A 13,414-nucleotide genomic window follows, 5' to 3' on the forward strand; every position below is an offset into this window, starting at 1 on the left:
TAAACCACTAAAATTTGTGTTGCACCATACAATAACTGTGAGCAAATCACTGTGGTATAAGCAGAATTACACACTCCAGACTGTAATGTTCTATGAAAATAATGCACATTCTGCTTGTACCTCATACTGCATCACAAAATCCAAGTCATGCATTATTTTCATGTATCAGCACATAATAAGAAATTATTGGACAAGGTTGAACAAAATGTCATGATTTGTTAGTGGTGAGCAAGCAGCAATTATTTGCTGATGCCAAAGGCTTGCGAGACACGAACAAATCATGATATTTTGTGAAAACCGAGTTCACTAATTGTTTAATCATTCAAATGATTTTTTTGAAATACTGGTTATAAAGTTTGCGTGACGAGTCAAACGATAACAAAGAAAACAGATGCAATCACTGTTTTATTTACGTATCATAGAACTCAAAATACAAAAGTGCAAAGGAACTGTGTATGCGCAGACTATTATTTACAGCAAAATGACTTTCCACCATAATGAGGCGGTGGTTGACAAAATACGGACGAGTCACAGACTACGGATTCACGGAAATATAAAAAAAAGGATACAAAATATGCCGTTGTTACGGATTTTAACACGGATGCATCATGGATGTTTAAGTATATTACAGGTTGGTCACAGATTTCATGCAGATGATTAATTTTACGGATGGTTACGTATTATGGATGGTTAATTTTACGAATGTTGCTACGGGTTGGTGGAACAATGACACAAACGTCACAAAGACTGTCTCCACAGTGACGTCATCATCTACATGATGAAGGTAGAAGCACCAGATAAAGTTGAGCCAATACTAACTAACTGGCAGACAAGTCTTTCAATAAGAGATGTCCATCCATCCATCCATCCATCCATTATCCGTAACTGCTTATCCTGTGCAGGGTCGCGGGCAAGCTGGAGCCTATCCCAGCTGACTATGGGTGAGAGGCGGGTACACCCTGGACAAGTCGCCAGGTCATTGCAGGGCTGACATATAGAGGCAAACAACCATTCACACTCACATTCACACCTACGGTCAATTTAGAGCCACCAGTTAACCTAACCTGCATGTCTTTGGACTGTGGGGGAAACCGGAGCACCCGGAGGAAACCCACGCGGACACGGGGAGAACATGCAAACTCCACACAGAAAGGCCCCTGTCGGCCATTGGGTTCGAACCCAGAACATTCTTGCTGTGAGGTGACAGTGCTAACCACTACACCACCATGCCGCCTATTGTAAACTTAGTAAAAAAACAAATTAAGAAGTCTAGAACAATTAAATGTTTGGACTGCCAAAGTTCATAATAAAAATATATTACTTGCATGTGTATCCATCCATCCATCCATCCATTATCTGTAGCCACTTATTCTGTCCTACAGGGTCGCAGGCAAGCTGAAACCTATCCCAGCTGACTATGTGCGAGAGACCCTACATGTGTATGTTTAGTTTATTAATTTACTATTTACTTTTAACGGCGGCATGGTGGTGTAGTGGTTAGCGCTGTCGCCTCACAGCAAGAAGGTCCTGGGTTCGAGCCCCGGGGCCGGCGAGGGCCTTTCTGTGTGGAGTTTGCATGTTCTCCCCGTGTCCGCGTGGGTTTCCTCCGGGTGCTCCGGTTTCCCCCACAGTCCAAAGACATGCAGGTTAGGTTAACTGGTGACTCTAAATTGACCATAGGTGTGAATGTGAGTGTGAATGGTTGTCTGTGTCTATGTGTCAGCCCTGTGATGACCTGGCGACTTGTCCAGGGTGTACCCCGCCTTTCGCCCGTAGTCAGCTGGGATAGGCTCCAGCTTGCCTGCGACCCTGTAGAAGGATTAAGCGGCTAGAGATAATGAGATGAGATTTACTTTTAACTATTTATATTTAATACAAAATATCACATATCTGTGAAAAAAAGATCCGTGCTTTGTACTATATTTTTTTTATTTTCCGTGAATCTGTATTCCGCGACTTGTCCGTATTTTGTAAACAGGCTAATGTGCATGAGCAGACCATTGTTTTTAGGCAGTTATTTGAAGAAGCCTTTATTTGTCACATGCACACTCAAGCACAGTGAAATTCATCCTCTGCATTTAACCCATCTGAAGCAGTGAACACACGCACGCACACCCAGAGCAGAGGGCAGCCATACTACAGCGCCCAGGGAGCAGTCAGGGGTTAGGTACCTTGCTCAATAGCACTTCAGCCCAAGGCCGCCCCATGTTAACCTAACCGCATGTCTTGGAACTGTGGAGGAAACCCACACAGACACGGAGAGAACATGCAAACTCTACACAGAAAGGCCCCCCATCGGCCACTGGGCTCGAACCCAGGACCTTCTTGCTGTGAGGCGACAGTGCTAACCACTACACTACCATGCAGGTCGATCAGCCAATCAAAATGGTGTATAAAATAGTTTGAATGATAATGGAGCACAGTGTTCTCCACGGGCATTTTTAAAGTGGTGCACCGCCACATTATAATACTGGCCCGCCACCCTTCCCTTGGCCAAAAAAAAAAAAATACGTAACTTCATCAGTATACACCAAATAAATCGTAAAGTATTTGCTTTATTATAATTTTGTAACTATTTAACATGTAGAACACCATTAAATGAATGCATACAGGGCTACCTGAAGTGCCCATGCGATTGCAGTAGAAAAACATCCTGCCGGCTGCATACAGATTGTGACACAGAGCTCTGCAGATTGAGGTCTATCCCTGCGTTACATTACAAACCCACAAACCCCCGCCACCACCTTTTATTTTTGAAAAGTGGAGAACCCTGGGAGCATGTTTGTCCTTACTTAGCCCTATGTCTGGTAGGAGTCTCATCACATCGCTCCAGTAGAGGACGGCCCCATATGGACAGTTGAAAGTCACACCTGGAGGACGCTCTGGACTCTTACAGTAATGCTTTTATGGCTGAGGACGACAGTTGACTTGCTAACTTTAGGACTGCAGTGGTCATGAACAGTTTTGCACTCAAGTTTCCATCAATGAAGAGTTTATAACATCAACGAAACTGACTTCATGTTAAAACTGTTAATGTTACAGTCATGTTGTCTGTTGTTGCCCAAATGAGGATGGGTTCCCTTTTGAGTCTGGTTCCTCTCGAGGTTTCTTCCTCATGTCATCTGAGGGAGTTTCTCCTTGCCACCATCGCCACAGGCTTGCTCATTGGGGATAGATTAGGGACAAAATTAGCTCATGTTTTAAGTCGTTCAAATTCTGTAAAGCTGCTTTGTGACAATGTTTATTGTTAAAAGTGCGATAGAAATAAACTTGACTTGACTTGACTAGTACACTTAGGCGAACCACACCTTTTCCATTTCCGGTTGAGAGTACGTTGTGCGCATTCTGGCTGCCACTTCTCACTGGAGCTTTTTATTTTGCTTTCTCTCTCTTTTTTTGTGCATGTGCTTGTGTAGTTTGATGTTTGTTTTTGTTTGGGTGCTTTGTCCACCGGTGGTAGTGTGGCTCTAGACCCAGTTTTGGGCGTCGGTTCCCTCCAGGCCTTGGTTCGCTGTGGGTGGTGCCTGTGCCCCTCGCTGTGGACTGCAGTGGGCTCGTTGCTCATTTTGGCATTGTGGTTGTCCAGCCCTCTGTGCTTTGGTGCTTGGCATGGTGTTCCGAGCGATGTTGCTCAGTGGCATCGCGGCAGCTGTGCAGGCGGTTTGGGATGTGCCAGCGCTCTGCGTGGCGGTGCTTCTGTGTTCGCTTTGTGGATCCATGGCGTGGTGTTCTGAGTGATGTTGCCTGGCGGCGGCGTGGTGGCTGTGCTGGAGGTGTGGGACTTGTTTTTGTGCGCCTTTTGGTGGGACTGTGGCTGCTACACCATTGGAATGACATCCTGGCCTCTATTTGCTGGACTTTTTCCCCCCTATAATTGTAAAGCGACCTTGGGTTTTGAGAAAAGTGCTATATAAATTGAACTTATTATTATTATCATACAGGGCGGCACGGTGGTGTAGTGGTTAGCACTGTCGCCTCACAGCAAGAAGGTCCAGGTTCGAGCCCTGTGGCCGGCGAGGGCCTTTCTGTGCGGAGTTTGCATGTTCTCCCCGTGTCCGCGTGGGTTTCCTCCGGGTGCTCCGGTTTCCCCCACAGTCCAAAGACATGCAGGTTAGGTTAACTGGTGACTCTAAATTGACCGTAGGTGTGAATGTGAGTGTGAATGGTTGTCTGTGTCTATGTGTCAGCCCTGCGATGACCTGGCGACTTGTCCAGGGTGTACCCCGCCTCTTGCCCGTAGTCAGCTGGGATAGGCTCCAGCTTGCCTGCAACCCTGTAGAACAGGATAAAGCGGCTAGAGATAATGAAATGAGATGAGGGCGACACGGTGGTGTAGTGGTTAGCACTGTCGCCTCACAGCAAGAAGGTCCGGGTTCGCGGCCAGCAAGGGCTTTTCTGTGTGGAATTTGCATGTTCTCCCCGTGTCCGCGTGGGTTTCCTCCGGGTGCTCCGGTTTCCCCCACAGTCCAAAGGCATGCAGGTTAGGCTAATTGGTGGCTCTAAATAGACTGTAGGTGTGAATGGTTGTCTGTGTCTATGTGTCAGCCCTGTGATGACTTGGCGACTTGTCCAGGGTGTACCCCGCCTCTCACCCATAGTCAGCTGGGATAGGCTCCAGCTTGCCTGCCTAAATAAATAAATAAATACATTTTAAAAATCTGATATTTTGGACTCATTGGCCTTCCATAGCGCATGCTTTCTGGCGTAGTGGGGAGGAGGTAACGCCACGCTGCCCAACCCAAACTCAAGTTGCCTATTTCTTTGGCGCGGTGGTGTGCTGTTGAGGATCTTCCTCAAAATTGAGGCAAACTTCTGGAGCAGTATTTATCCACACCGACTTCAAAGTCAAGAAAATAAAACAATAATAATAATGGCTCACTTTAATAAAGGACCTGCATATGGTTTATCAGCTGAAGTTAGGAGTAAGGTAAGCCTGGACCAGCTTTACTAATCCCTGCCTGTTTGTTTGAACTGAAATCTGTTGTTACTTTGTTTGTTCTGTCGCTTCCTTTTTTCTTCTTCTTCTTCTTTTACCTTTCATCTCCGCGCTCGATTATTTTTTAACTGGTGCAGTAATCGAATATTCGAAGCTAATAATCACATCGACGATATTCTGATTCTTTTGCTGGGACACATGTAGATTAGTTTCTACTTTCTTTGTCCTGCCCATCACTTCTTTCTTTCTTTCCTTGAGAATGTTCTGGAAAGTATTTGGGTCTAAAACTTTTTAATTCACACTTTCACATGCATAATACACACATTCATTTAATGAATGAATGATGGAAGCCAGTGTTTTGTTTATTTGTTTTTTTTTTGTTTGTGGTGTAAATGTAAACTTTTATTTATTTATTTAAATCTCCGGCACTTTGAGGAAACTCTCTTTCTGCCACGAATGCATTTCGTTGATGAGTTTATGGCAGAACAGCATGTGTTCACATCTCATTATTTTATGAAGTCATGAAACTCCAGAGTGTTGGTTTTAGAGTTTATGGCTAAGGCTTGTATTAAAACTGAGTCATTTTATTATTATTATTATTATTATTATTATCTGTGATGAGGCAAAAGGGGTAAGTTCTAGCCCTCAGATTAAGAGCTACATGCTTGGGGGCATTAAAACAAGGGAAATGCATTATGTACTGTGCCAGAGGGTAGTGTAGAAAGTGGTATATGCTTCATACAAGTATGCATGGCCTTTTCTTGGAAAGCCAGGGTGGAGTCTTTTAATGCAGAAACAGACTAGGAGAAGGAGGCTGTTTGTTATAGCATGACCTGGATATTCAAAATACAACCAGCTCATATGCTTCAGGTGCTTTGACATGCATTGCGTAATCATGGGTCTTGTTTTGTCTTTTTTCGCTGTCCTTTAAGCATAACAGCAGATGAACTGTGCACAACCCAATGTGTTTTGGCTTTTGCTTTTTAATAAACAATGTTTTGGTGTGGTCCCCCAAAGTTTGCTGGTTTGGGATGAGGATGGTCACCTGCAGGACCCCTCCCTGTGGCTGCTCTTACAGGGCATTTGGACCTGAGCAAACAGTTAAAGGAGTCATTATATATAAAGGCCAATTTATGCTGATAACGCCGTCCTCGCAGATGGCGTTTGCGTAGCCCCCCCCCTGCAGACGCTCTGCGCGCACCTCCCAAAAATTGTGACCACTGCAGAAGCCTCGCAGATAAGAGGGCTCTGATTGGTCCACTCTACATCCGCTGTACATGCACTTCCGCTTCCCTACTTTCCCGGTTTGTTTTGTTTTCACGACCGCCATTTTTAAAAACACGGGCAAAGATGGAGCAGCACGAAGAGCGGTTGATCGAGGAAGTACGTACATCTATACGACTCCAGTTCTAGTCATTATAAGTAACCGGAGGATAAACACTCCACTAACCACACCCACCAACTACTCCTAGCGACTTCGCGCCCCCTTACGTTGTGGCGGTGAATAACATCGCGCATGCCTATTACACCCCGCTCAACGATAAATTACAACTGTCTGCGAAAAGCTATCTGCGAAAGCCTTGTCGCAAGAGCATGCAGAGGCCCTAAGTCTTCACACTTATTTTAGAAACACCCCCCCCCCCCCCCCCAAAAAAAAAAAAAAGCCGTAGGGGAAAGGGTCAAGTCAATCCTTCCTGCACCATTCATGGTGCGTTTGGTGGTGCTGATCTGTTTCATAGCCTTCGGCCTCTCACCTGTATTACATAGCTACGGTTACAGTGGGTCCTCTGGTAACTGCAAGAGTTTGACTCCTCACTTGCATCTGTATTACCTTGCCAGATGGCAGTAGGCACCATTTTTATGATGGTCTTTGGTATGACCTGACCGTAAGTAGAACTTGCGATTGAGAGGTGGACTCACTAACCACTAGGCCACTCGCTGGTGGTAGGGGAAACACTGAAATATTTAAAGGTAGACTGCCTTTTCAGATTTTAAATTTAGGTCATTAAAAAGAATTTTCCCTGACACCCAATCATTTTTGTTTAGTGGACCGAAAGCTACTAAAGTCAAATCACAGACTTCCTATTTATTTATTTATTTTTTAAATAGTGGTCCTAAATTCTGTTTTTTCCTGCTTCACCATGATGCAATACAAGATACTATGTCATGTGGTGGGCTTTCCCTGGTTGCACAAGGCATTGTGGGATGCAAATTTGAAATGGGAGAGAAAAATGGAGGATGTGAAAGACTGCCTACAGTAACAGAAAGCAAGACGCTGTTATGTTGCAAAGGAAACGCAGGACCAAACTAATAAATATTGGCGGTCAGCGAGCACCTCGGTGTGATCAGCTGTTCGTTTAGCGACAGAATGATGGAACTGTCAGTGCATGGTCAAAGGTAAACCTGTAGATGGCAGTAATGCAAGGCTGTGGATGCCAGCTGCTGTAAAACCCAAAAGATGAAGGTAAACCGGCGCGTGTGCACACGGACTTCCTCTGTCTGCTTGACTGTGTGACACGAGCAATTTCATGCACATTTATTTGCTTGGGAATCACCTCAAATTAAGTAACTTCCCAGCCACAGAATGGTCTGGGTTTAAGCTATTACGGAAACGTGTATCCCAATCACCAAATTTCACCGATTTTATGAAATCAAAGGGCTGTCTACTTTTAAGTTTATAATCATGTTTTTACACAAGCAACGTGTACAGCTCTCCCTGCTGCAAATGAACACTCGAGCTTTGTTTCTAGCACCTACCTTTCATGTACTGTTCCACTCCAAAGTGGCAGGATGGGCAGTGTTACAACTTATCCCACAAGTGGGGCTCATTGGAACAGTGGAGGAGTTCTAACATTTGCTAGAAAAGCCTGATAAATTGGTGCCAACAATGTTTGTTCACTTTCGTTCCTATATAATCTTTGCAATGATATTTATGGGGAAATAAATTACTTGTGTATTTGCAACAATGTCCAATTATCATGACCAGGTCAGTGTTTCCCACAGACCAGGTGGCAATTTGTGGTGCTCCACTGTGCCAATGAGGGAATTGTGCGCGGTGGTGTCGTGGCGGTCGGTGGAGTTGGTCATTGGGGTGTATGCAAAGTGTTTACAGCGGGCGGTGTTCAAACACACAGTATTTTTCTTCAGAGTCACCTGCTGGGACTATTTTAAAGCTACAAGAAGCATTTGAGATTGAACTGAATAATCTAAATTCTTTTAAGTTCTTTAAAAGAAGACAGCTAAAACAGTTTTTACCAGAACCCTGCCTGGTTTCATTCCTCGACCCAACTTTACATTACAGGGCAGACCATTAGTTTGCTGGACTTTGATGTTGGTGGAAAACCTCTCTTAAATTTATGAAAATTACTCACCAAAATTGAAGTTAAAGTTTAGTTTTTACCTTAGTTTTTTGCCTTTTTGGTGGCAATCTTTCAATCATTCTTTAGTTGACATTCAAGTAATAAATTGCAAAAAACAAGCTGGAGGTTTTTAAGTATTGAACTCAACACTTACCTCAACCAATACTAAAATGAAATAAATAGTATAATGTAACAAAATAATAAAAAAAAATAGCATCAACTAGGCATTCCCGCGAGTATAACATTTTATTTAGGCTAGTGGGAAATCCTTATTTATTGTGAATGTCAAGCCGTTATTAATAACTTGCGTGAATGCTGAAGCGGGATAAACGGGATAATGCAATAAGGCCGGTTCCTCGCATCAAGCTGCTACTGTATGCATCAAAACTGGCTTCTAGCCTGACTCAGGGATGTCCGTTTCCTGTAAGCCAAGAAGGCTATGATAAAGCTCATCACGAGCACGACGTAGGCTACCTTTTAAAATAAGGGATCAGAAGGCGAATTGGGAAGGCTGCGTTATTTTTAATTAGCCTAACAGGCCTACTTGCAGTCTGGGTATATGCGCAACGGCAGGCCTGTGTACACGTCTCTCCGTCTCTCTCTCTGTGCGCGCGTGAACGAGAAGAAAGAGCACTATGAATGAACGGAACGATACGCAACGGAATTCCCCCCCCCCCCCCCCCCCCCCCCCCCCCCAAAATCGTGAGTCTGTGTGGCGATAGGAAGCCATTGTGTGGTGCTGCGCCACACAATGGTCTATGTATGGGAAACCCTGCAGGTCATCATGGGCGTATGCTTCATTACGAATGACGATGATGAGGGCATTCGGTAGAGTTCATACTTCCATCAAGCCACATCAAGATCAAATCACTTGAACCTAGGATGGCTAATACGAGAGCTGTTCACCAAATTTAATCGAAATCCATTGTTTTTGAGTTGTACTGGGAACAGACCTAAAAAAAAAAAAAAAAATCCAGGATTTGTATCAATCTAATCAATTGTTCTTTGACCATGGCTCACCTTTCTTCAAAATCCGCTCGCTACTTTGAGTTACATTGGGAACAGGCAAACCAACGGAGGCAAAACAACCTTCAGCACAGTTGGTGGAGGTAAATGTTTATAACCTTCAGTGAGTTTGCTCACACCCCTCACAGAGGAGACTCTTTGTCCATTACTCCCAGGGACAGAGGAAACAATTTTCACACCACACAAGTCCCAAGCAGATTTTGTTTTAAAAATGAGCGCGACCTTGCCAGTCATCACATTTACATGCACAATATTTCATTTTTTGCTCTTATTCTAAAAACCATGTTGCTTACACAGCTAAGGAAAATGAGCATTCCACTAATTCCTGTTTACATGGAGCCCTGTGTCTATTCCAGCCTTGCAAACTGTTGTCTGGTTGCTTTGTGTACGACACAGAGCTGACCATTAACGGGCAAGAGGTCCTGCGTCACAAACCGCTGTGAAGACCGAAAATAAGATGCATGTTCCAAGTGCATGGTATCCATGTCTGAAGAATGCTCCTAAAACCTGGATAATGGCACCATATCCCACGTTTTATTTGGTGGAGGCTAAACTGGGAATATTCAAATGGAATATGCGATTTACATGAACTGTATCAACTCCAAATTTTGTCATCATTGGAATAATAGTTGAATACTGGTGTGCATGTACGCTACCGTTCAAAAGTTTGGGGTCACTTTGAAATGTCCTTATTTTTGAAAGAAAAGCACTGTTCTTTTCAATGAAGATCACTTTAAACTAATCAGAAATCCACTCTATACATTGCTAATGTGGTAAATGACTATTCTAGCTGCAAATGTCTGGTTTTTGGTGCAATATCTCCATAGGTGTATAGAGGCCCATTTCCAGCAACTCTCACTCCAGTGTTCTAATGGTACAATGTGTTTGCTCATTGCCTCAGAAGGCTAATGGATGATTAGAAAACCCTTGTACAATCATGTTAGCACAGCTGAAAACAGTTGAGCTCTTTAGAGAAGCTATAAAACTGACCTTCCTTTGAGCAGATTGAGTTTCTGGAGCATCACATTTGTGGGGTCGATTAAATGCTCAAAATGGCCTGAAAAATGTCTTGACTATATTTTCTATTCATTTTACAACTTATGGTGGTAAATAAAAGTGTGACTTTTCATGGAAAACACAAAATTGTCTGGGTGATCCCAAACTTTTGAACGGTAGTGTAAATGTACTAAATGCTATGAAAAGCAGCTTAGTTGTAACACCATGTAAGCATCTGGAATGTTAGTTTGCCCTGTTGGTTTGTTCCCCGTGCTCCCTTACGAGTCGTATAGTTCAAGCAAAATGGAAGCAACTTTTTGTGGCTGTGGTCAAAACCCTTCAGGAAGTGATCTCATGCACTTTTTTTTTTTTTTTTTGAGTATTCTCAGTGATCATGCCTCATCTGAAATGTCTGACACACAGAACAGATTTTTTTTTTTTTGGGTTCTTGTTTCAAAGAAATTGCAGCTCGAGTTTCCTCGTATGGTAATAAGTGTTAAGTGGTGATGGGGGATGTGATCATGGGTTTGCACACGTTCCTAGAGTCAAATCCTTAACACTCAGCTTAGGTTCTGCCTTGTTTTCAAGTCCCTAGATAAATTGATTTCTCGTATTGATCACTTTAAAAAGGGCAAATCCTCTGCACTTTTTTTTTTGTCGTTCTGGGAAACGTTGTAAAGTGAACGGTGCACTTTGTTAAATTTGAAAGTCAAATTGATAAAAGCTGTTATTCATTGCAACGAGGTGGAGAAATGCAAGTTGCAGGTGTGCTGTTTTTCTAGCACATACACGCGCGCACTTGAGGTGGAGGCTTCCTGTTTGTCAAACAGAAAGTAGAATTTTTGTCAATAATGGCGTGTGCCAGTAATTGATTAGATTATTATTGCACCTGTTTAACATCACATCCTTTTGTGTTGCTTGAACCCTAAAGATTTGTCCCATGCAGAAGATGGCTTAAGGATTTTTTTCATTCTTTTATTTTGTAAAAAAAAAAAAAATGCTTGAATTGCATCTATTCTCAGAAAGCAGTTCTCTGAAAGACTGAAACCAGCCATGATGCAGAGCAGTTACTGAAGTTGTTCTGAATTTCAATAACATGCAAGCTGAAGTAGTTTCTTGACGAACCTGATTTCAGGCATGTACCTTGTTCTCCTCCACATCTTGAGAAATTTGCTCTCACGTGGGTGTGCAGATTCATGTAAACTACTCGGTGTCAGACACTGAATACTTGGAACAGAGTGTTAATGCTCAGACACATTTGCTTTTGCTGAAATTCAATCGCGCATGGATTGATTTACACGTGTATGCTGCAGTTGGACTCTCTCACAATGTGCAGAATGTCAGACTCTGCATGCAGACTGGTATGAATGAGGAAGTTGACATTTCAGTAGTCAAAATGTATCAGCTGGTGATGGCAAATACTAAATTGCAGTGTGTTGTTCAAAGGAGGCCACATGCAGGCAGGGTGGTGATTTGGTGTTGGGGCTGCATGGTGCTCTGGATATTGGCACCGAGACGCTTGTATAAGCCAGGTGCAGTGTAGTCGACTCTTAACTCTAGTCCTAGCATCCAAGCTGATTTTAACAGGGTATGACTCATATCAAATTATAAGGTGTCTACAAGCGTCACTGAACTGCCGCCCATGTGAATCAATGTGGGTTTGTTCTTGTTTTCTTGGTCTGTATGTACAGAGTTGCCCCCCCCCCCCCCCCCCCCCCCTTATTTTTTTTTTATTTGGTTTTAAAATGCGTCTTGGGTGATCGGCTTACAAATGGACAGCCGAAACACGCTGCCATTTACACCAGTGTTGATCATGGCTCTTCAAGGTGTCCACTTATGTTCAGGTTTCTTTATTGCCTGTGTCATGTCTGTTTAGGTCAAAAGGCCTCGTGCACAGTTTAATATTAAACCTGCAACATGCCTTCATTATTTTCTTGCACTCTGTTCTACCACATGCGCCAATGCTCTGCACTTTTTTCTCTTTTTTTTTTTTTTTTTGAGCTTGCGCTATGAAATGTGGTTGAATGTGGCCCAGACCACCTCAGCAAGTGGGTAAAATGAGTGAATGTGTTTTGGTGGCTGTTTACGCTTGTATTTAGCACTAATCCAATCACCCAAGATGCATTTGGCTAGCATAGGGTGTGGCTTTTTATATATATATATATATATATATATATATATATATATATATATATATATATATATATATATATATATATAAAAAAAGACTTGTGGGTTATTTATTTATTTTTAAAACATTTTAAAGTGCAAGTATGTTACTAAGCATGTTGGTACTCCTTTGGATGGTATAATGTGTAAAACAATGGGCACCATACTTGGTAAGTGGTAGGGTTGGGTGGTATTACGGTAAGAAGGTATCCCGAGGTATCCAAAAGTACCAACGGTATCGGTCTCATTACCGTCATTTTAAAAAAATATGATATCTAAATAAATATGGAGTACATGAGGTCATAATATAAAATAATAAATTGAAGATCATCCCGAATAACTGTGTGATCGTATTTTCACTAATTCTATCAATTTCCTAAAGAAGTTCTCATCGCGTGCAGGGTTGTTTGTTGTTACCATGGCAACCCTGCGTGACATTTGCAGTCTGACAGAAAGCTTCGCAAGAGACTGAGACCGGGGGTGTCATGGCTCAGATGGCTAAGGCACCGTACCATAAATCCGGGGACCCGGGTTCGATTCCGACCCGAGGTTATTTCCCGATCCCGTCTCTCTCTCCCCCGCTCATTTCCTGTCTCTCTATACTGTCCTATCTATAAAAAAAAAAAAGACTGAGACCGCGGTTGAAAGATGGCAAGTCAAGATAACGAGTTAGTGGCAAAAAAAAATACAACATCGGCAGTGTGGCAGTATTTTGGTTTCAAACCAAACGAAAAATCTAATATGTCCCCTAAGGCACACCATAACCTGGGGTACTCCACTTCCACGAGATCTCTCCAATGAGTTGTGTTTTGAGTAGGTTACATGAGTAACAACAAGGTAAAATAATATAACGTATGACATTTGGGATGTGGGTAATAAACGTTTGAAATGTCATCTACTGAAGAAACGGAAGAAAACATCGTAGCGT

At 42.9% G+C, this 13,414-nt stretch overlaps 1 protein-coding gene across 1 annotated transcript in view; it reads left to right on the forward strand.

Moving 5' to 3' along the window:
• The first annotated feature begins 4,730 nt into the window (after positions 1-4,730).
• LOC132901726 (calponin-3-like) overlaps positions 4,731-13,414 on the forward strand; it is a 32,215-nt gene continuing 23,531 nt past the window's right edge. Inside the window, exon 1 of the mRNA XM_060944303.1 lies at positions 4,731-4,927. Within this exon, the coding sequence (XP_060800286.1) occupies positions 4,871-4,927 (57 nt within the window). The 5' untranslated portion in view covers positions 4,731-4,870. The remainder of the gene's footprint in view (positions 4,928-13,414) is intronic.

Source organism: Neoarius graeffei, chromosome 17, assembly GCF_027579695.1.
Source record: "Neoarius graeffei isolate fNeoGra1 chromosome 17, fNeoGra1.pri, whole genome shotgun sequence".
NCBI lineage: Eukaryota > Metazoa > Chordata > Actinopteri > Siluriformes > Ariidae > Neoarius > Neoarius graeffei.